At 34.8% G+C, this 24835-nt stretch overlaps 1 protein-coding gene across 1 annotated transcript; it reads right to left on the bottom strand.

Moving 5' to 3' along the window:
* On the bottom strand, positions 1 to 23073 carry LOC127835497 (cell death abnormality protein 1-like). Its single transcript, XM_052361939.1, has 12 exons — positions 22720 to 23073; positions 22289 to 22424; positions 21124 to 21240; positions 20696 to 20833; positions 18278 to 18352; positions 15661 to 15801; positions 14648 to 14812; positions 14093 to 14242; positions 12974 to 13156; positions 6501 to 6671; positions 1325 to 1459; positions 1 to 1076 (listed from the first exon to the last, which is right to left on the bottom strand). The coding sequence occupies exons 1-12, from the start codon at positions 23071 to 23073 to the stop codon at positions 967 to 969; spliced, it is 1875 nt and encodes a 624-aa protein (XP_052217899.1). The 3' UTR covers positions 1 to 966.
* Positions 23074 to 24835: the final 1762 nt, after the last annotated feature.

The following is a 24835-nucleotide window of genomic DNA, read 5'->3' as shown; positions in this document are numbered from 1 at the left end:
ATATGTTCAAAGTTTATTTTTTACAGTACGTACATTTTCATTCATGTTTCGGGATCACATATGTTTTAAAGTAAAAGTGCTTTATTATTATGTCATTTTGTACAAAAGTAGTGCATAGGATATATCCATTGCCGAAGACAATTTCGTTGTTCAATGATATAATGAATACATTTTAATGCAAACGAATTTACAGCGTTAGTCACGCAAACTATAACAAGTAAAAACTCATAACGCATTCGTTTGAAGCTTTTAAAGCGTTTCGCATAATTATTCATCTTGAAAAGTATATACCATAAACTTCATCGTTTTTAACATAAATTTGGATCATCACTTGCATCGTATTTTCAGTCATGTGTGCGCCTCATTTAAAATGGATATACTACCAGAATATGGCCTGATCTAAGCAACAATGAGATCATAATAGGAGTAAGACCTTTGAATTATATCCATTATAATGATGTAGATAACTTTGCAATAAACGAATCTCTTGACAAATAGCAATACTTTATTCAAAAATGTGTTCTAACAGTTTGTCAGTTTTTTAAATGTCCACAGTAGCAGTTTAAGCATACAATATAAAATGTATGCGTAGAAAACAAAGCGAAATAAAAAGTTTATAATCAAATAATGATTACACGAATTATTAATCGAACAAACATTTGAAGCTATCATAATAACGAATAAACATTATAAATGATGAAAAATGTGTTTGTTAAATAAATGCACATACACATATTTGATTAAATTAAACACTAAATTAATATATTCATTACAAAACAACATTATTTGTGTCGAAACTTAAGAAATAATATAGCGAAATAGCCACATACAGTATGTACTATTCTCGAGACTCGTATATCCATACCGTAACTATCAGGAGTAACAACAGACATTGTATGGTTTATGTTCATGCCTGACCTAGCAAACACCGCATCATGTTCGTCAATAATTATATCCTGACCGGAACTAGCAGACGGTGCATGACTTCTGACAGGAGCGCAGCATGTAGCCGCTGTTGCGTTGACACTGGCCGCCACCTGCCCACACTCCGCACAACTGGTGCTTATCCTTGCACTCTGGACATGAAAATTATTGTATAAAAATTGTTGCAATTAAGTTATGGTAAATAATTCGTTCTACATATTTCTATTTTACATTTTTTCAGAGGTTATAATGAACAAAAAAGAGCGTTATCACCCTCTGTGAAAAATAATACAGTAAAAAAGAAAACAGGCATTTGAATTTAAATTTCATACTGCGTCTCATCTAGCAGTTGAAATAAATCCTCTAGATGCAACTGCTAGACGCTTTGCTGTTAACCTACCGTTGGTCTCGACGGTGCAAGCATTGCATGACTTCTTGCAGATCCTCAGTGCCGTGTTGGGGTTGTCCTCACAGAAACCATGGCGCGCCCATGCAGCACAGTGCTTCTCCTGGTCCGCGCACCCACCGGTGTTGCCTAGATAACCGATATAGACGAGTTAATTGTTATTGTAAACATTCTGGATTTTCCGCGCATGCGCACTGACTGGTTGGCAAAAAACACTGGTTACTGTAACGTAAAACATGCATAAAGGGCTTTTGTTTAGTCAATAAATTGCTAACAAATCCGAATAAATCATTAAAACTCTTAAAAATAGTGCAAATATATCATATTTAGTACCACTAAATGTATATTCACAAATATAATTTCCTCTTCATAAAAATACGACGTAGTTATAAGCATGGAGTTATCATGGTCGGAAGACGAAATACTAACAATTCCACAAAACTAAACAATAAATAAGCCGTATTCTTTCTGATAGTAAGACTTAAAAATATGATATTTAAACAATAACAAAACATCATATAATTTTATTAAGTGGTGTGGATAGTGTTATTTTTCATCAGCGAATAAAAGTGCACTTCAATTTCAAAACAAAGCAATAAAATGCTGGATACATTACACTTTTTAATGCTGTGGTAATTTTCTTTTCCATGAATGAATTTTCGTTTCGTTTACATTTAATCACACAAATAATAAATGTTAGCATACATACGAAAAAGAACTCTGCTTTTTATGCAAATTAAACTGTATTTGCATGTATATTGAAATCGCTTTACAAGTGATAAGGAGTGATAAAAATCTAGCATTTTATGATCAATAAATCTATATATTTAATTTAGTTAACGCAAGTATGTTTAACCCTATTGTGATTGCTTGTTTTCATGACGGTGTTTCGTACACTGCAATAATTAACGTACAATCTATACACGTAATAGCGGAGTTTACATTTGCCGGTACCCGTTTAATACCTCAATTGCGTAGCAGTTAAATTGCACAATATTTTTAATTTATTTATAGTTATTAAATACTGTATTAATATGATTAAACTGGCTACTAGTTCCTGTGATTCCATTTCCAAAAATGTCATTTTTTTAATGTTAAAATATTTTATTGAAGCAACTGTTCGGTATTTTGGCTTTAAAATTTGGCTTAAATGACTGCTTAATATGCCAAGGGATGACATGGAGGTATCATAAATTGTGTTTCATGACCAGATACTCGTCTTCAATATATGGTTTATGCAAGGACCCAAGTATAGCTCCCTGGGTTTATGACACCTTGTTTTCTTTATAATTGTCTGGACAGTATCCGATCATAACGAGATAATCGGGTTGTGATGAACAAAGGTGCAATAAAACACCGAGCTGAACTTGCTGCAACAATGAATGTCAAAATTGGTGTATACAATTAAATCAAACCATTACCTTAATCAAGAGAATTTATTTAATATTTTTCAGACAAATAAGGGTTCAAATCAGGTACTACCGGTATGTTGAGTACATAAAATCGACCTATTTGTTGTTTGTTTTCATCCTTACTTGTTTTCGTTCATTAAATTTAATTTATTCTGAAATTATTTCAATTTATGAGAATTTTTTAACTTAAAACGGTCGGGAAGGAGTGCCAAGTATAGAGATTTTTGTCGTTACCACATACCGAGCTCATACATTGTGTTCTACTCCCGAGTTCATTGTTAGTAAAAACAAATAATAAGAACAATATAATCCTTCCAAAAATGCATTTCCTTGCATGCTAATGTTTTATTCAGACATAATTAGTAAAATTATATTTGATATTGCGCATGATTATCATTAAAAACGATGATTTTGTCAACCTTCTTCATATGCGCTTAAATGAATTCCACCTCTTTTTGCCAACCAGTGGGCGGAGTCTAAATTTTGCAGGTGCGTGTGACGTACCGCGTTAACTCGTCTATACAGTGGATAAATAAACATAACTGAATGTTCGGCCAAACTCGAAAGGCTTAACATTTCGAACGCAAGTTTGTTTATTATTAAGACACTAAGTACTAACATTGTTTTAACTGAACATTGAAACATTTTCTTACTCAGAAATAACGTCGGTGAAAAAGAGTTGAGACATTTAACATTTCACACGTTATTATATGAATTGAATATTTTTTTATCACGTGAGTAATATTGAAGTGTCAAATGGGCTATTGGTACATTAACACTGAAGGAGTGTAATGATAACACATCTAATACAAGTGATCATGTTTTACACTTGACTAATGAAAGATTGTACACAAAAACTGTTTTTATACCATAATTTACTAAACGAGTTCAGCATTGTTTACCTTTTGTAAAGCTTTCAAAACACATCACCTTAACGAATAACTTTAGGTTTTGTATTTACTAAAATCATGAGCAGCAGATTTGATTTTTGACTTGAAAACTATTAAACGTATATAGGAACTAAAGCTAAAAATAATAACAGTGTATGTGAATATAAAATCATGATGTTATACTGTAATATATGCCATATCGGTGTTCGTGAAGAGGAGTCACTATCACCATTTGCTTTATATCACCACCACTATACGCAAATGGTATAGCAGAATTATATATCTTGCACGATGGTTATTGTGTTAACTTAGGCATTTTCGAACCTTTTTTGTAACTGAATACTGATGATATTTGCGGAAACTTGATAAAAAATGCGTTTTGTGTTGAGTAAACTGTTGTTGTAAAAAAGGAATTAAGTGTTAAATGACTAAACAAAGCTAATAATTATAACAAAAGTGGAATACTTAGAAATAATATATGTTTACCTCTGAAAATGGTTGCTACTTATTTAGATATTCGGACTTTTTTTAAGAATACAGTAAAATTATTAAATTCAGTTACATACATTTAAAGGTATGTATACATTAATGTGTTGTAAAATATCTAGATATATAGTTAAAATTGTCGCAATAATAAAGTTATTTCATTCATTTTGCAATTCGAACTATATATAGTTGATAACCTATACATTATATATCTATGATTATTCCTTTATTGAAAGTCGTAAGGCATTCTTCATGATATTGGTATTAATAGTATTTACCTAAAAAACTTCGCTTCTTCATTGCATACATACAAATCATTTTAGGTATTCAGTAAATGTTATTCCTTTATTATAATTTGCAACTCAACGCATTTTTTTGTATCAAAATAGTGTGTAATAGTGTGTGGTCTTCTCGGTGTATTGGTATTGTTTATTTCAATCAAATTGCATATAATTGTTTCATGAAAGTCAGGTATTTTACATATTTCTTTATAACTTTATTGAATCGGTGTTCATTTTAAAGAGTATAGACTTCTTAAAAAACTGATTCATGAAAACAGAAGAATAAATCAATTTGCATTATCATTGATGCATAGCATTTTACCCACTTAATTTTGAATTTTTTTGTGCAAAAGTGTTTATGTCAGGCATTTCGATTGCTCCAACTGGTTAATATAACCAATTAAGTATTTTTTATTTAGCACAAACGTTAAACTCATAGCAATGAGTTCATGTTAGATATGCTTTGAAAATGTTGACTTTAAAAGATATTCAAATGTTGGAAGAAATATTGCTTGATTTCGGTTACCATTCCATAAATGTAAGATGTCTATTATTCCCGGAATAAGTTGTTGTTTTTATTCGACGCCATTTTTTCATTCGAATCAAATGCGTTCAATCGACCAGAATTCCTTCCAAGGAAGGTACATGAGGCTTTTTAGATTGGCTTAATTTTATGTCGTTAATTATACATTCGTTTTCGCGTTTTGACTTTTCAAATAGTATGCCTTCAGTTTTGTGTTTAGTTAACCGGCTATTAACCCGAATTAATCGATTTTATTGACAATTGGTAACTCTATTGTAATCATCAGCAAGTTTCAATCCGATCTATAAAATTTCATTTTATTGTTATACATTCATATTGATTGCAAAAACGACGATGCGTTACTTATAAAATATTTAAAATATTTAAAAAAGCTGAAATATGATATACTTGTCGTATTCCTCTACTTATTTTGAAGATATTTAAAAGCCTTCATTTATTTTTTGCATATGGACATTAGTCAATGTTAAATGATTTTATAGTATTTATAAGTCGCTATGGAAACCGAATTTTATTAAGACGTTAAACATCATGTTCTATTTTATCAAAATCTTTCATAAAATCAAGAAATACGAGTGCGTCATCTACTTTTAGCAGCTCTGAATAAACGATTTTATCCTGTATTTGTCAAATATTGCAACCAATAAATAATTTTCAGTAAATTCCAGCTAGTCAAGGCCCACGATGTTTGGTTAAACAATTTCTAAACATTTAGCTAAAACTTTTGCTTAAATTGTGTAATCTTTATTTTAAATGATATTGGTGTCCAGTTTCCTATATTTTCCTAACACGTTTTTATAGGGCAATCCAAAAATATAATGTTTTGGGGGAATGCGTTGATTCTCAATTTAAAAAAAAACTTTAAAAAAAATAGCAGTAAAATAATAATATATCCCTTAGCTTTTTGGTTTATAGAATTCGACAGTTAACCCGTCAAGCTCGGAACATTTTATTTGTATTTCGTTGATGCGTATACATTCGACAGTAATTGTATTGAAACATGCACTTCGCATGAATATGCATCTTTTTCAAATGTCATATGCTGTAAATGTAAACCTCTATAAATAAGCTAATTAAATAAAATATGGTACCAAGTTTTGTTTTATATCTTGCCAATAAAACCCCGACACTGGCAATTATGCATACATATTAAAGTACCAGTGTGCGTGCTAAATACGTTAGTGTTTGATGCGGAAACGGGTTATATATACGAAATAATGTTCCCTAATGTTGCAATAGTATTATGCAACATGTTCACTAACAAACCCAAGTGATCTCTACAATCACCACATAATAGAAACGCAATCCTACACGTGACTCGGTTATGATAACTTTCAGAACGCATTACAACTCGTCCGATTTATCGCCTTATCTAAGGTACATAGTTGTTGATCATATATTCGACTTTACTTCCCCCCCCCAATAAAAATAAATAGAACTACCTGAATCATATACATTTGTAATCATATTTACCACGTGACGTTCGTTTGAACAGCGTTTTAAAGTACGTCATAGTAATCGCATCATTTATAAAAAGGTAAACAAAAAGGCGAAACATACCTCCGTTGTCCGTTTTATCAGGCTTTGATGTTGTTGTCGTCTTCTCTTGAGACTTGCAGGAGCCACACGCGGCCGCACAGTGGACTTTCATCCATTCGTTTAAGTCACAGTGACCATACTTGGCCCACGTATCACACTCCTTGTCGCTACGATGATCGTTTTTGCAAGCACCTTATAACAAATGAATATACAGTGGGGTTAGTGATTTTGTTCCGGGATTAATCTCTTTAAAATCCCTAAAAAATACCCTCATTCAGCCGATTTTTTTGGATTAATCCGTTTTCACCCCGTTCCATCTGTATTAAACCTTTTCCAGTGGTTTTTAGGGATAAACTGCGATGAATTAAGCTTTATTGGGGATGAATTCATTGCAAGGGATGAATTAAGCCCTATAAGGGATGATTTCATCGCAATTCAGCGCAAGGGATGGTTTTTATTATTTATTTTTTTTATCGAGTGCACCGGGATTGTCTCCCATATGGCCATCGCCCCCAGAAAGACGTGTTAGTTGGTTACGGGGGATAGTGCAAGATACAGGAGACACCCCGTTCCAGAGGTGACCCTTGGTCGTTTAGTGTCCGGTGTAAAGCACCTAGTACACTGCACCTCGGTTTAACGTCTCATGCGAAAGACGAGTTAGTAGGTTAGGTGCAGCGGGGGATCGAACCAGCGATCTCTGGATTGTGAAGCCAGTGTGTTACCACTAGACCACGGATCCGCTACTCGCAAGGGATGGATTCATCTCTTGAAGGGATATATTAATCTCTACGCATGCGCAGTCGATGTCAGCGGGGAATACGGATGAAAAGGCGGAGTTAATCACTGCCGTTAACGAGTAGGCGGGGCGTATACAACTATTTTTAGATGAGGATTTAATTTTGTCAGTTTTTTGCACAATACAATTTATTAATTATAAACCAGTGCACATTAAGGTCTCATTGGCCATCACGCACTTGTCTATTTGGATCAAAATTATTTCTTTGGCGTACACCCGGGTAGCCGAGGTAAATTAGACCTACTTCAGCTCGAAATTAAATATTTTCCCATGAAAGAGCACATTATGTAGTCGTGAAGACTCAGCGACGACCTGTAAATAATCTCTGAATTACAAACACACACACACATATTACAATGTATAAGCTGCATACAGCATAGTGTTTCATAGCCTAAAATACAAGTCATTTGTAAACTCAACAAAGAATTTGTTTGTTTTAACACCGAAGAATCGAAAACGAAACTGTGTGTTTTTTACACGGTACAAATTATACGCAGTGCTGCAACAAATATTCGTGTCATTGCGGCAACCGATATTTCAGTCCAGTGATAAAGATGACGCATCTTATCGTTATAATCTTATCTACACATCTGCCGGCATGTAGTGGCACAGGCATACCAGTAAACGCTTAATTAAAAATGGGGACATCCACCTTGCAGAGAATGCTTGTGCGTCTCTATCGCAGATTAAAATTCAAAATATTTATTGTCTTTCTAATATTATGTGTCCGTAATAAGTAAAAGCAAAATGTGTTTTCTGTTTACAGTTTAATCCAAAAACTATATATTTTATTTGGAAAATTTGATTAAGAAATAGATCAGTTTAGGAATATAGAGAACATCGCCGGGACAGTTAAATAGCAATAAATCATTTTTTGTTCAATATTTAATTTTTTATATTAATTTCAAATTGATACTCGATTAGGAAACATAATTACAATTTCAGTTTATGGCAAAGGCAGATATGAACTGTTCAATAAAAAGTGTACCACGGCCTGAAATTTTTCAAAGTTTATCTCAATTTAAATGAAGAAGTTCAGCAGATATTCAGTAGAGAAACCTGCATCGGTCTCTTTGTGTTTGAGACTAACAAAGAATGTACAACATAATTATTATTCTCATAAATGCATTGGTATCAACGAGCATTGTATAAAATTATCAAGCAAACCACATTACATTGAAAATTGAATTTCATTTATTTTCGTTGTATATGTAATTAATTTCCATGTATTAACCGTATCGGGTAATTAATACACGCCCCGCCTACCCGTCCCCCGCCCCACCAATATTTTTCCAACGTTCTTGTCAAACAACGTAGTCTGGCATTTTAAAAATACATCTACTGCAATGCATGAGTCGTAATCTGACGTATTTTTTTCTTAAGTTTTAATGAGTCAATACTTTCCCATTGTTTGCATTAATTCCGGTTTAATTTTTCAGTATAACATACACTGATTTTGCGCTACTTTATTTAATTACAGCACATGATCTTTTGCAAAGAATAAGGTCGACACGTCATAAAATACATTTAATTAATTAAAATATCACTGAAAGGGCTGATACACATTCTATTATCTCGTACATCAGCCACCCCACAACCCATCTTCTTTAAAATCGGTGAATTGATTCAATTGGTCGGCAGGGTTTTTTTACAGCAGTTTTATAATTATACAGTTAAATGATTAAGACAACACTTATATTGCACCACATAAAATGCTATAAAACTTTAATATTGAGGTACACATATAAACGTTATCATAGATGGGTAGGTATTTCGTGTCAATCTCTTTCAAGTATGAAAGAGCTGCTGGAAATTTTGAAGTCATGCTATGCTGCTTAAAGTACATTAGATGCATAACTTAATGAAGATTAAGCGAAATAAAACACTGGGTATTTGCCAAGATCCATAAGAGTCAAATATATACGAGACGTAAGAGCGTAATCGTGCGCAGCGAGACTTGCTCATATAGAATTGAACCTCTTATTGCTTTCTTTCGAAACAATTTCATGTCTCCGAACTAATATGCAATATGCCCGGTGTTTTTTTTTTTGTATGCGGATTAATACTCCGTTTGAGATCCATAATTAATGCACGCGTCAATATTTTCAAAAATTAACACCGGATTAATGCTCACCGACATTTTTCATATAGATTTAATATAAATATTATAGAGCTGAACAAAAAATACATTAAGCCCTGTTTTCCCGGCACACGCGCTGGACATACACCTTTAAAAAACGCTATACCTGTTCCAGTACTTGTGCACTTAATTGATTGTAAACAATGACGGTTGAAATCCGTGCGTGGGAATTTTTCCGGTAACCTAGAGCGACGTCAACGTTCATAACCTGGGACATGATGAAATAAACTTGTACTGAAATGAGATTGCTACTGCGTAAAATTGTTAAAGTTTATTGTTTTCACAATTTACTCGCCATAAATAATCACAGGAGGGAATCCCGTATTATATTGTGTGTTTTTATAGATTCATGGTACTGATGATAACTTTTCCTGATAATATTTTATTAGCTTTCTAAAACAACCGGTGTGTAGTTGATTCGTTAAAAAAATGTTCGAGTTACATGGTTTACAGTAAACGTGTTGTTTTACCGCAAATGAAGTTGCACTCCTTGTTTCTATTATATATATAAGTAAATATATAAATACATATATATATATATATATCATACGGGATTCCCTCCTGTGTAAGTAATAAATTGCTCACCATTTGCATTTAAATGAAATTATTCTCGGTTTGATAAATACGGTTAAAGCCTAGTGTGGTTTTATACATGTTATTTAGAAGAGAGATAATGGTAATAGTTTAGCGCGAGTAATGCACGGGTTTTGCGTTAAAGATTTTGCGCGAAAGCGCACGAGGTTTTCGTTTTGGGGTATATATGATTTGCAAATATATTGATTCGCCATTCGATCGTGTATTTCACAGGCATAAGTAGTGGAACAGGAAAACGACAGGGTGATAACCCCGCCTGCCCGCCCTTAATGAACATATACATGTCACAATTATCGGTTACATTACTTTTACGTTTATAATTTTGCAATTATAAAGTCGATATTAAAGCGAGATTATACGATTTTGTCAAATTTTTATGAATTTAAATAAACTGTGTAAAAAAACTTATTATACATATATTTCAATATAAATTAAAATACAAGTTAAGAAGAACATGTGTCGAAAAATGCGAAATAAGCCGGATGTTTAAATCTGAAATCGAAAATGTCTTTACAGTCGAATTCGCCAGCATGTATATCAGGCATGTACGATGTAAATCTAAATTCAGTTTAACTGTTCATTTTAAATTCCTGCAACGATATCTATTCAAACGACACACGAACACTTACACTGATCCAAATAAAAAGACGAATGCTTCGTTTATTGTAGGAAAATATTTACGAAATATCTTCGTCACAATCGGCTCGGGGCGCTAATTTGTCTTTGCTGCATTTAATGAATTTCATCTTCAATGTATAATTTCTCTTGCCTATTATGTGTTAGTTTAACATATTTTTATCAATAAATTACAATTTAACGCATATAAAAATCCTGTAATCTCGCTTTAAGTTTATTTTCAGTTCGGTTGTTTAGTCCATGTAAGATGGGATCTAAACACGAACCGATTTCTTTACTGAGAAGGTCGATGAGTGTATTTTCATTTAAGTCTGAAGCAGCTAAGTTTTCTTGATTATTTTGATTAATCTTTTACTTAATGTTGTGTTTTGATGTGGATTTTTAAGTTTATGTGTTTCATGTTTGAGACTCACACTTCCTGGACATAACTTCCAGCATATTTTTTTAAATCTTGGTAAGTGTAAATGTCAGTGTTATAATTCTTTTGTTTTCTTACGTAATAAACGTTAAACTTTAAAAGATATTCGCTCGGCGACGAGATTTCAATCATCTTATCGTGATACTCTTATCAACAGATGCGTAGACATGAGGTGTCACAGACATAAACACACTTAATCCACATTGAGTACATGGTCTCTCTTTAAGAGTAGTGTATTCAAAATGTTTATTGTCTTGCTTATATTATTTGTACGTAATAAACGAAATTAAAATCAATATATTTGTTTCCTGTTTTTAGAGTTTATTCTAAAATAAACACTTTATTTGGAAAATTTAATAAAGAAATATCACAGTTTAGGAAATAGAGAGAACATCACCAGAACAGTTTAATATAAATTAGTTTATTTTCGGCCATAGCTTTTTATATTACCTCTAAATGTTCCAACATGAAATGATAATTTAGAAATAGTGAAGTTTAAGGCAAAGGCGGATATGTACTTTCAATGAGAAAAATATGCATCGGTAATGAATATCTCCGAGACTGTTCACGTTAAAATAAAAATAAAAATCTTAGTATTGTACATTTTATATTACCTTAAAAATGATAGGTACATCAGAAGTAATTATATGCTTTTAAATAGTCTAACTCGGCCGATAATCTCTCAAAGTATAATACCCGCAAAAATATTAAAATTAAAGTTATAGACTGTATATTTATAATACCCGCAAAAATATTAAAATTAAAGTTATAGACTGTATATTTTGAGATCACTTTTATACTTATGCTTAGTTCATTATTTCCAGACAGAAATAATTAAGTTTACAGCATTGAAAGGTGTACTGTTAAAAATGATTACTCGGCATAAAATAACATTTTGACGTTTCATTACTTATTATTGGTTCAGAGACTCATATGTCTTTCAATCTATTATGTTTTATTTTAAAATCACGTTTAATTTGTCAACGCTGCTATGAATATCGAAACTTTTTCAATTTTAAAATGTTTTCAGTTCTATTATGCGAAGTGATGAAATTTTGTGTATTGGAATCAAACGGGCAGACACGCTGCAGTAGCGAGTGATAACGCCAGATAACAGAGTGAGACTTGCGGCTGCTCGATTGATGTCACGTGATATTGATCTCGATTTCGTTGCGAGAATTCCAGATACTTTCCAATGGTCCGAAAGTTACAGCTCGCGATAATAACTCTGCATTTTCAGCCCAACGCATGCGCAGTCCTAGCAAAAGCTCACATTCTAAACTCCGCCTTTTAACCCGTACGCATGCGCAGAGTGCTAGCATCACTATTCAGCCCTAACAATCCCAAATAATCCGTTTTCAACCCAAAAAATCCCTAAAAACTCCAGAAGGGATTGTTAGGGATTAATCCCTCAAAAAAGGGATTGTTAGAGATTAATCCCCAAAAATATTCATCCCTAAGCAACCCCTTATTTGCGGAACAAAATCCCTAACCCCACTGTATATGAACCGCATGCGGACACTTGTTTTGCAATATGCACGGGACATACATGTGTGTTGATTGTTACTAGATGAGAATGCGTTTAAAATGTCATGAAACGATATACACGTGTATAACTACTTATAAATTATCCTGCGGTATTCTTACGCGATTCCCGAATTGTATTTGGATTATTTATTATGTCATATAATTTAACGCTTAAATGCAAATTTCGTAAACATTGAAATGTGGAAATTTGTGAAATATTACATATGTATTTAACAATGAAAGCTTATAATCAATTTATATTGTCCATCCCATTTACACTTTCTACATGTCCTACACCGTTTGGGGGTCAATGACTTTTAAACTAGGAACAAACAAAGCTATCGTTAACATTTATTATGCAAGCTTTTTTCTCAATAACGTACCTGGCGTTGTGATGCGCGGTTGTGTTGTTGTCTGCTCATTTTGTCTATCGGTAGTCGAGCCGTCTGGTGTGCATTTCGTGCAAGCCTTATGGCAGTTCCGGTGCATCCAGACGCTGTTCTTCATGCACTCTTGGTCTCGCGCCCAACCCGTGCATTGAACGTCGTCCCACGTGTTCTTGCACTCTGATAAAAACACATCATGATCAATAACATTACAAGTATTGTGTAAGACTGTCGTCATTGTTACAAATGTATTCATGATGGTTTTGTCCTCTTTTGTTTTCGTATGCCTAGCTTCTTGATAAAATGTTTGCGTTCAACTTGTCCCGTGTGTTTGGAATATTAGTTGTGCGATATGTATAAGAAGTTTGTTTATTGATGAATTGACGGGCTCTAATTTCTTGGGGACATAATGAAAAAATATATTTACGTCATTCTTAAATTACCTATGCGATATACCAAAGAGGTTACATACACGTGACTTATCGTTGGCGGCCTATCTTGGCTGGTACGATAACACATTCAAGTATAGTATGGTATATGTTTAACACTTAGTAATGCTTAATTGAACATAATTGCCGATTGTTTTTTTCCCAAATTTTCTGACTTTGCTGACTGTGGATGACATGTTAATAGCTGAATGTGATTGTAATTGTTTGATTTTATGAAAACAGTTATGTCTCTACAGAGCCAGTGGTACACCGTACATATTAATTGCAAAATCCACAGAGCATATACTGTAATTGGTTAACCGTCAATGACGCGTAACTGACGAAATAGTACATGTATAAAACATCTTAAAACGAAACATTATGTCAGTAAAACTAAAAGGCATACAAAAGAGATGAATTTGTTTTCGGTGTAACGCAGTGAAATAAAGTATAAGTAAGTGAAAAACTGAACCCCAGCACGCGTGCAAATATTCATGTTCTCATTTTACAGCAAAAAAATGTTTTGCGTAATGCCCCGAAAGCAAGCAAGTATGATTATTCTCTATATATCATCAATCCGCAAAATTGTATGAAAATAGATGTTCTTTCAGAATAAATATAAATCAAAAACACACTATGTCGTGGTTCTTTTAAAATATAACCACAAATAAACTAAGACATACAATACCTTGTGCTCCCCCACCGCCGTCATTTCCCTCGCACTTCTTACAGGACTTCCGGCAGTTAGGGATCATCCAATCAGGGTTCAGCGAGCACTCGTCGGTGCGCGCCCACTTGTCGCACTCAAGAGTGTTGTGGATGTTTTCACATTCGCCGTCTATCAACATATTTTTGAACGTGAAATATTGAGAGAAAAACGCGTGTTTATTACAAATCAAAATATACCCAGTGATGGACAGTGATTTCTTGTAAGGGTTATGAAACGAAAATAGTTCAATTCTAAATGTGTGCATATGTTTTTTAAGCAATTGTTTCGATGTTAGCTTACTGCAAAAAATATGTGCATGTATCATTTACGTATAATCATTTATTTATATTCTAGTACATATCATATGTTTTTCGATACACTGTAACGTTTAACTTACTATGTTTCGTTAAATTGGACACAATACATTTATATTTAAAAAAAATTGATTCTTAAAACGACTTGCAAATACACAATGTATAAATTATGACTAAATTAAGGGGCGTTATGGATATAAACCAACGCTTTTTAACCTACTGTAATCAGGTTCGGGTGTGGTTGTGATGACGACGACGCTTTTACCGCACATGTGACAAGACTTCCGGCAGTTCTCGGGCATCCAGACTCGGTTTATCTGGCACTCCCCTTCCGCCGCCCATTTCTCGCACTCCTCCGCCTTTGGGTGCTTGTTTGAGCAGTTCACTGCAATAGATTAAGACTCAATCATAAAGTGTTCACTTAAGGTGCCGACAAGTCAGCTTAGATTTGTCCATTATTCCAACACGGCACGTGCAAAATTTCATATAAACAAAGAAGAAAATCGTCTGGGTTATTCTGCAATAATTATGGGCGGAGCTTATACACTGAAAGCACGCGCTGTAACTAAACATAACATGCCGATACATTTTCTAACAGCATAATAATCCGGTATTTTATTACTGAAAGTCGGATCTGATCGACAGAACAGCCGAAAGTTATTTTTATGGGCGGAACTTCACATAAAATAGTACACAAGAAAAATAAGATACATTTTATAAATCTTTGGTAAAAAACGTGTCAGAATCGAAATAATAAGTGTACGTTATAGTTTATTGTCGAATAACCCAGGGCCGGAAGTTTATTCGGCAACAAACTATAACGGACACGAATTACTTCTTAAGTAACACACGCCGCCGAATCACATTTAAAGGTAGCAATAATATGCGGATACCAATTACGGAACGGTAATATGATTGGTCAGATATTTGGTCGTTTGGTCCACTAAAACTCAATCGAAAGGCGTGTTTTTCTTTTTTCAGTATTCAAGTCTTTCACATCTTTCAAATTCCTATCCAGAATATTCTCTAGATTTTCAAATTCGTCCAGGATTAATTTATGTTTGTTTTTTATATATCAAATTAACATCAAATATATTTTTTTAAACTTTAGTGCTGTAAAAATCGTGCAATACCAGTGTGTAATATAAACGCCTTATTTAAAAAATCAAATCAAATCCATAAAAACAAGCAAAACAAATGACTTATTGAGTAGTTAAGTATTCGGTAACCTACCATCCGGGTCCGGTCCCGAGTTTGCGCATGCGTTGCACGTCTTTTTGCAGTGCTTGTGCATCCATTCGCTGTTGACGATGCACTCACCGTGCTCCTTCCACACGTCGCACTTGGAGCTCTCGTAATTGTCTTTGCATGTCGCTGTTGAACAGATAGATGTATGAGGTCATTGCCACAGACAGTTATGTGCCGGGTATTAAAGTGTCACTGATACACACAATACCGACCGATAAGACTGCGGTATTGATGTCAATTTAAAGATTTCATTTGTCGCAATTATATTAATATGAAAGGTGAGCATAACTTAAAGTACAAATGTTCAATTCAATAGATGTAATGAAAACGAATTAATTATATAATGAAATAAAGATTCGTTCAATTCTGAAAATCAAAAGTTATTTAGTTATGCGCAGATCTGCTCCTTCCTTTTTAACGACTTCCAACGACAACGATTCTCAAACATAATATAACTTAAGGTGCAGGTATCGGTTTAATACTGGAATTGAATGTGACATTATCCAGAAGTTTACTTGCGAAAATATGATCCATATTGGTCTTCGTGTTTACCTTAGAATCTAAAGTAAACATGAAGGCCAATATGGACCATATTTTTGTAAGTTTAGATACTGTGATAGTTATTCATCACTTTTAAACACGTTCGAATTAACTTCTATATTTTATACAAGATGAAAACACAAATACATGTACCGTCTTTAATGGAATAAGTGTTCTCATATTTCGAATGGAAAGAAATAAAGTTTAGGTATAATAACACATCTTATCTATATTGTTTATCCGAAACATGCCAATTGCAATATAAATATTAGTAGCATAGCTGATGGTTAGTCTAGATCTAGTTTGGGAAAGCGCACTTAAACTTGGTTAGTTTAATAACATGAGATATTTGATACAATTGCAAAAAAACTGGGTTGATTCCATTCATAATCTTAAATACATCTGAATAGAAAGACTAACTGTTGCTATTGGAAGGATACGTTTTAGTAAAATCTTCATTAATGAGGAACCGATAAAAGCCCCAATGCGTTAACACAAGATTTATTAATGTCAGTTATATATTGCATTAGTGGTCTTGTTTTGTAGAAGAAGCGTGTGATTCTCCTTAAAATTACATAGCCGATGGAACAAACATTTTTATCAAGATAATGTTACTCGAGTTACAAATTTTTATATTGAACACCATTTTGAATTGCTCGAGTTTCACATCAGCTGCTGTGTGAACGAGTTTTAAATGAGTCGCGTTCTGAGAAAACTGGGCATAATGCATGTGCGTAAAGTGTCGACCCAGATTAGCCTGTGCAGTCCGCACAGGCTAATCAGGGACGACACTTTCCGCCTATATAGGATTTTTGCGAAGAAGAGACTTCATGTAAACGAAAAATGTCATAAAAGCGGAAAGTATCGTCCCTGATTAGTTTGTGCGGACTGCACAGGCTAATCTGGGACGACACTTTACGCAGATGCATTATTCCCAGTTTTCTCAGAATGCGACTCACATGGTCAGCAGTATCGTATGTAACAACTTTCAACAGGTATATGTGAAATAATTTCTAAAGAATGCATCTACTGACTACAATGTTATATTTAAAGTAACTTAAGGTAATACATTCAATTATTTGAAATAAATTGAAAATGTTATATATTATTATCAATTTTAATGAGTGACGTGAAATAGGCTTGTCACTACATATTGCTGCCAGATGTAAGTAACGTAAACATTTAATATGAATCAGGGTGCAGGATCACGCGACTTTGTTGGGTTCTTAAGTAAACGTTAATGGATGTAAACACACCGGTAACTGGTGCTTTTTTTCAAATAACTTGTTAAATCAATTTCTCATAAGAATTTCAACTAGTGCTTAAAAAACAGATCTTTAGGCCGGTTATTACAATGCAAAATACAATAGATTTACTGTATTTAATAAGCTTGTGTTCTTGTTCAAAAAATATATGTGTACTGCATTGTTCTGCTTCACGCAACGTGAAATTTTGTCACTGATTTCATACGTATTCAAGGATTCTTATACCTTTGGATATCGGAACAAATTGCAGGAAAAACTGTCTGTTATGCACTAAAGAATTTTTCAAATGTATTTTAATAACTTTAGATATTTAAAAAAATAATAAGCTTAACGATGTGTTTACATTCTGTCCAGCCCGTGTGTAAACCCTTGAAAACTTCGTTGATCCTACACCCTGGTATCGGGATTTTCTAAAGCTAAGTTAGGTGCAAGCATGTAAGCGGGCACTTTGAATGTAAACTAGGTCGCGTCTGAATAACATGGGTACAGTCACATATCATGTGAAAATAGAATTGGAAATTCTAAAGATGCCGACCGTGTGGGCATACTCACAATTATCTATACAGTAATATCCAGGGTTAGGGTGCTTATAAGGTGTGCTATGTTGGGAAAGCCTAAATCTACAGTGCATTTTTGACAAACATGAAGCATTTATTAGTAAAAAAACAACTTTTTTCAAAGTGCAACATTCGCTTTAAGTTGGTGATTAGTATCCTACACGGGATGTGGCGCATGTATTTCACATTCGCTTTAGTTGGTGATTAGTATTCTACACGGGATGTGGTGCATGTATTCACCTACTGTCCAGTTCTGTGGACATATGTTCGCAAATCTACATAACCACTGCCATGTCCAGAGGGCAATGTGTGGGCCTGAAAATCAGACGCGATGGCGTCATATTAGTGGTCAACCGAATCAGGAGGATCCTTTAACGCTCATACCAGTTAGGAAAGCGTTTGGTTTTAAAAGGTATCCTCTATATAATTCTATGTAAAACCGGTGCCGTTTCCAGTTTTACCCCAGTGGCATTCTTTGAAGGAACTTTGTTGAGTATGACTAGATGATGTAACACACCAATTATGAAAGCCTTTGGCATTGCGGTATCAGACAAGAAGATTGTGAACGTTTTTCCTAAGTCGATGCAAAACTGGTGACCCCAGAGCGGAGCAATTTTTAACCCAAGGGGCATACTTTTAACAAACTCTATAGAGGAACTCAATATTCTGCTACATGCCAAACATTAAACTTTTTGGTTGTAGACAATGTGATGTTTAAAGGTATTTATTTTATATTATTTAAATATATGGTCCCAGATGCCAATTTTTTAACCACAAGGGCATTATGTGAACAATCTTTATAAAGAACCTCTAGGATAGGCTACTTGTCAAATATGAATGCCTTGGGTTTTGATGTTTCACATAAAAAGATTTTTATGATTACTAAAACTGATGAACCCCGGGGCAGGGACAGTTTTGACTCCGTTGGCATAATTTTAGAGAGCCTTTAAATGATGTTTTATACCAAATACGTTAGCCTTTTGCTTCCCGGTTTCAGACAAGAAGTTTTTAAACTGTATAGCTTACATGAGTATATGCAAAACTGGAGACCCTCGTTGCGGAGCAAGTTTTGATCATAAGGCAAATATTTTAACAAACCATCTAGAAGACCAAAAAACGACGCTTCTAATCAAGTATGTAATGTGGGCGTTGAGCTTTCAGAGGAGACGTCGTTTTAATGTTTTCTTTAAAAAAACTTGTAGGGCCCTGAAGCTTAATTTATCAACAGACCGGAATGAATTAAGTCGTGTTCTGAGAAAACTGGGCATAATGCATGTGCGTAAAGTGTCGTCCTAGATTAGCCTGTGCAGTCCGCACATGCTAATAAGGGACGACACTTTCCGCTTTTATTGTATTTTTAGTTTCAAGGAAGTCCCTCCTTACCGAAAATCAAGTTTAGGCGGAAAGTGTCGTCCCTGATTAGCCTGTGCGGACTGCACAGGCTAACCTGGGATAACAGTTTACGCCCATGTATTAAGCGCAGTTTTCTCAGAACAAGGCTCAATTAAACCATTTTCATAGAGGACCAGTCAATGTCAACTACAGAGATGTTTCGTCAAAGCCTGCCCAGCGGTTTAGGAGGAGATATTGTTTGAAGGAAATGCTGACGGACGCACGCGCTCGTGCATGCATGGCCGTTATAAGGGACGACGTCCATCACGGTTTCTTAATAGCTCACCATTAGAACGTTGTGTTCGGGTGAGCTTACGAGAAAAAATGCCTATTCGGAAATAAAACGACAAAATTGCGTGATAATACTGGTTGAATATCAAAAACACAAATACAAATGTGAGCCTGCAAATTTAACTAAATGACATCATAATCATATGTTATAAATAAACCAACAACAATATGAAGGCCTGAAAATGAGACAACATCATGTCAGCGTTGTGGAAATGCAATAATTTAGCATGAGTATGTGTACGCGACAAATATTCAAGGTTTTTCAAACCATTAGAAAAAGCTGGGGCTGAAAATTACGGAAGCGTATATGGTAGACCCCAATAATATGGTAATGCCGGATTTATTTATATCGACTTACTGTGAAATAACATGATATTTCGACATAGTATTGCAGCTTTTTCCCACTTAATTGTACTCGCCATAACGACATTAAGTTAAAGTCTCGACGTAAATGTTTCCGGCTTTTTCCGAAAAAATATTCGGTCTACATGATCTAAGTCGACAAATCAACATAATTGTTGGCGTCATGCTCTTGTGAAAATGACTTGCCATTATAATTTTAGTCGACACGATGAGTTATTTTTTACGTCATGACACCTTTTTCATATCATGCCGTCATAAAATGTTGCCATTATCACAGCATCAGGGTGTACCATATATGCTTCCATAGAAAATGAAATAAAATGACGTCGTCGTAAAGAACCATAGGCTTACATAATCAGTGTTTCCATGTGGGACACGCTGATAACCTATTTGTTGGTCTGATTAAAAGGAAAAGTTGTGGCTTATACGTCGGTATAGGGTAAGATTAAATATTTAATGAGACGCATCAAACGAATAAAATATTTAAACGGACTTAGTCAATGGACAAAATTAGCAATATTATTTAATATAAATTAATATTGCATATAATAGAGATAACAAAACGTAAACTATTCGCGAAAGCCTTCTTAATAACTATAACACAATCATTACCGTTGTCAGGTTTCTCGTTGCCACATAGCCTACACGCCTTCTTGCAGCTCTCCAGCATGAACCGGGGGTTCCGCTGGCACTCGCCCTGGTTCGCCCACACGGCACATTGCCAACTCTCATGGGCGTTAAAGCACTCGCCTAGAGAACGAGAACAATGCCATTGTCTCTTATAGGAATTCTTTATAATTGAAGTACTCGCCTAAAACCATGAGATCAATTTGTGAAATGTTATGTACTTGCTTTGCGGATAAACGTCTTTTGCTCTCCATTGGTATAGTGTTTTACCTATAACATTATAATTCATTAAGAATGATTGAACCGGGTTCAAGAAATAACTTAAATTACATTCCAAGTATAGATTGCACATGCAAACGTGATTAAGTACATAATAATGAAACATATGTCGATACAGGTTGCAGGACTCGTACCATCTTTGTCGTCTTGTTTGGCCTTGGAGCAGGAGTCGGAGCCATCGGGACAGATGCACTTGCAATTCTGGTCCACGTAGCCACCGTTGTTACAGACAATGGAGCTGTCACATTGTTCTGGAGTGAGAGTGGTTAATATGTAGGCATTGAGTGAGAGTGGTTAATATGTAGGCATTGAGTGAGAGTGGTTAATATGTAGGCATTCTGATTGCGGCCGCTTGGAGTGAGAGTGGTTAATATGTAGGCATTGAGTGAGAGTGGTTAATATGTAGGCATTGAGTGAGAGTGGTTAATATGTAGGCATTAAGTGAGAGTGGTTAATATGTAGGCATTCTGATTGCGGCCACTTGGAGTGAGAGTGGTTAATATGTAGGCATTGAGTGAAAGTGGTTAATATGTAGGCATTGAGTGAGAGTGGTTAATATGTAGGCATTCTGATTGCGGCCACTTGGAGTGAGAGTGGTTATTATGTAGGCATTGAGTGAGAGTGGTTAATATGTAGACATTGAGTGAGAGTGGTTAATATGTAGGCATTGAGTGAGAGTGGTTAATATTTAGGCCGTCTGATTGCGGCCACTTGGAGTGAGAGTGGTTAATATGTAGGCATTGAGTGAGAGTGGTTAATATGTAGGCATTGAGTGAGAGTATTTAATATGTAGGCATTCTGATTGCGGCCACTTGGAGTGAGAGTGGTTAATATGTAGGCATTCTGATTGCGGCCACTTTAACGTTTAGGGAAAATTAGTCAAGTTAGTAGTACTTGTCGACCCCAGGCTAAGGTTACGCAAAAGCGGATTTTTTGTTGTAATGTGCTGACTAAATAATAAATTAAAAAAATCACATTCTATGTAATCCGTGATCGACCACAAAGAATATTTAATAAATTTTGGGTTTACATTTCCGTTCGAATATTATTGTTAAGTTTTAAAATGCTGCTATCCACTATATTTTTATTTATCAATATGCCAGTGTTCCTATCCCGTTGTATTAAGTCGCCTATATATTTCGTTTACACAGTGAGCAATCTTCACAAAAAAGTTCCATAAAACGACTGACGCATATTAAATCAATTTTACACTTAGAACGGAAAATATGTAATAAACATCAAACCAATTTTATTTTCTCGCGGATTCTTAAAACAAAAATATCGTTGAACATAACTTACTTGCGCATTGATACATGAGGTTGACTATCTTGACGTCAGTAAAAGATAGTTCCTTCCGGTACACGCGACCAATGGAGCTTTCCTTATCGGGGTGCAGAGCTTTAATAGTTTGCGATTTACCATCCGATGAAAACGCCTGCAGCAATACAAAAATATCTTACAAAGTAACATGCGAAAAATTCAATACAAGCTATTGAAACACTAGAAACCCGGTTAGTATTATTTGTATTAGCTCAATTTATGGTTGCTTCGAAAAGAACAATATCGCATGAAATACAGTTTTTAGTGCATATACGACTTAAATTGCGGAGATGAAGATTCTGATATTATTTTCAAAAACTGTATACAACTATAAAACTATAAACATGTTTTGTCGATGGAAGATTAATTGTAAAGCTTCGAGCAGATATTAATCTAAAAATAACCCTCACAGTTATCCCATAATGCATCACAGATGAATATTCATAGTCCACTTTCAGCTGGTCCACTTCCTGTGCGGAATATTTATTGAACCAGATGCGCATGCTCGGCTGCACGTTCTGGTAGAGGATCTCGATGTACTGGTCCCTGTTGGGGAGCTGGTGCTCGTGCACGAGACCAATGGCGTGCCCTATCTCGTGCAAGTACAGTCCTTTCTGAAATGCAGCGGACGAGTGAAGTGTCTTATTTGAATACGGATATTTCATTCTTTCTGAGAGTCTCTCATACAAATTCAGCTTCCTCAGAGTGGCAATTTTCAAACTTTCAAACACAATCTCGAAACGTTGCCAACATTTTTTTGCCATATTCTGTTTTAGCATTATTTCCTTAATCTAAAATGATAATGCAATCTATCAGTATCCGTTTAACAGGGTATGGTCAATTTTTAAATTAAAATATTCAGGTAAATAAAGTCGATTAAACGTTGATAAATAGAGACTTACAGGCTTCTACTCTATCGTTGTTAAGATATTAAGGTATGCTTAGAATGTCAAAAACAACAGATCCAAACGCTATAGTCTACTTTTGATTTCAACCTCCAATATCGTTGGAAAAATGCACCAAAAACGCACAAAAGGAAGTTTTCCAGTTATGCGCGACACATGCACAAAACGGATATTTAAATCGTTTCATATGCCACATGGACACATCGTTCACCCATAAACAAAATTCAATGTGTCCATTTCGGCTTTCCATTTTGCTTTCAATATACCTTTTTTACAAGTACAAAATGATAATAAACATTTTGCGGGCCGGCTATTTTCGTTGGTAATGCGTTGAGCTACAAATCCGACGATTGCAGGTTCGATAACTGGCCCAGACACAAAACTTGTGCGGGGATTAGAAATGTAATTTGTCTAGTTTTGTGAAAATTTCGCAAAATGCATGTGCGTACAGTGTCAACCCAGATTAGCATGTGCAGTCCGCACAGGCTAATCAGGGACGACACTTTTCGCTTTAATGGTATTTTTCGTTTAAAGGAAGTCACTTTTTACCAAAAATCTAGTTTAAGCGGTAAGTGTCGTCCCTGATTAGCCTGTGCGGATTACACAGGCTAATCTGCGACGACATTTTACGCTCATGCATTATGCCCAGTTTTCTCAGAACGCGACTCAAATAATTTCTTAGACCGTTTCCCCCTCACTCTGAGTATAGTATGGTTGTTATCCGCTACTCGCTAAAGTGTGCTATCACTAAGTCGGTAGACTGACAGCCGTGATTTCAAATGAATGCAGTTGACAACTATAAAAACAAGAGCTGTAAGAAGACAGCACGCTCGACTTTTCGAGTGCTTAACAGTATAAAGGGGAAATTGTTCATATTCAATAAGGTCAAGGTAATATAGTCATATTCTAACTGGAATAGGGCCATAATTGAAACATATTAATCGCTTATGTTTTAAAAAGTGGTACATTATAGACGATTCTGAGTTCAAGTATATTTTCCACAATCTATTGAACATTTGTAAAGACATAAAACAAACTAATAAGATTATATTTCAAGTTTGATAGCAATAGCTTGGGTGCGATGGTTGGACGGTCTTTCAAAAATAAAATAATAAAAATTAAAATTTGTGTTTTACTATGTTTAAAAAATTGTGTGTTGGGTGGTGGAGAGGGGGAATAATGTGGCTGTGTGGTCATTTATTAGATGATATTTCAAAACTAAGAAAAAAAAGGAAAAAACATAAAAAAAAATTCAGGGGGGGGATTCTGGGGTGCGGGCGGGGGAATGGTTTGGGTGGAGTCTATTGTGGTATGTAAGGTAGGTGTTGTAAGTGTTGTAAGAGCTGTGTTCGTGAAACACAATGCCCCCTTCTGCGCCGCTTTGAAGCCATATCTTTGACCTTGAAGGATGACATTGACCTTGACATTTCACCACTCAAAATGTGCAGCTCCATGGGATACGCATGCATGCCAAATATCGAGTTGCTATCTTCAATATTGCAAAATTTGACCTTTGACCTTGAAGGATGACATTGACCTTTCACCACTCAAAATGTGCAGCTCCATGAGATACGCATGCATGCCAAATATCGAGTTGCTATCTTCAATATCGCGAAATTTG

Source organism: Dreissena polymorpha, chromosome 6 (assembly GCF_020536995.1).
Source record: "Dreissena polymorpha isolate Duluth1 chromosome 6, UMN_Dpol_1.0, whole genome shotgun sequence".
Taxonomy (NCBI): domain Eukaryota; kingdom Metazoa; phylum Mollusca; class Bivalvia; order Myida; family Dreissenidae; genus Dreissena; species Dreissena polymorpha.
The sequence above is the reverse complement of the archived record's forward strand: the minus strand, read 5'-3'. Positions and strand labels throughout refer to the sequence as shown.

Excerpts from the sequence above, each read along its gene's own strand:
- LOC127835497 (XM_052361939.1), bottom strand. The coding sequence starts at position 23,073 with ATGGCAAAAAAATGTTGGCAACGTTTCGAGATTGTGTTTGAAAGTTTG. Across the intron at positions 14,813-15,660 it reads CTCGGGACCGGACCCGGATG|TGAACTGCTCAAACAAGCAC; the intron begins GTAGGTTACCGA and ends AATCTATTGCAG. Across the intron at positions 13,157-14,092 it reads CGGCGGTGGGGGAGCACAAG|AGTGCAAGAACACGTGGGAC; the intron begins GTATTGTATGTC and ends TGTTTTTATCAG.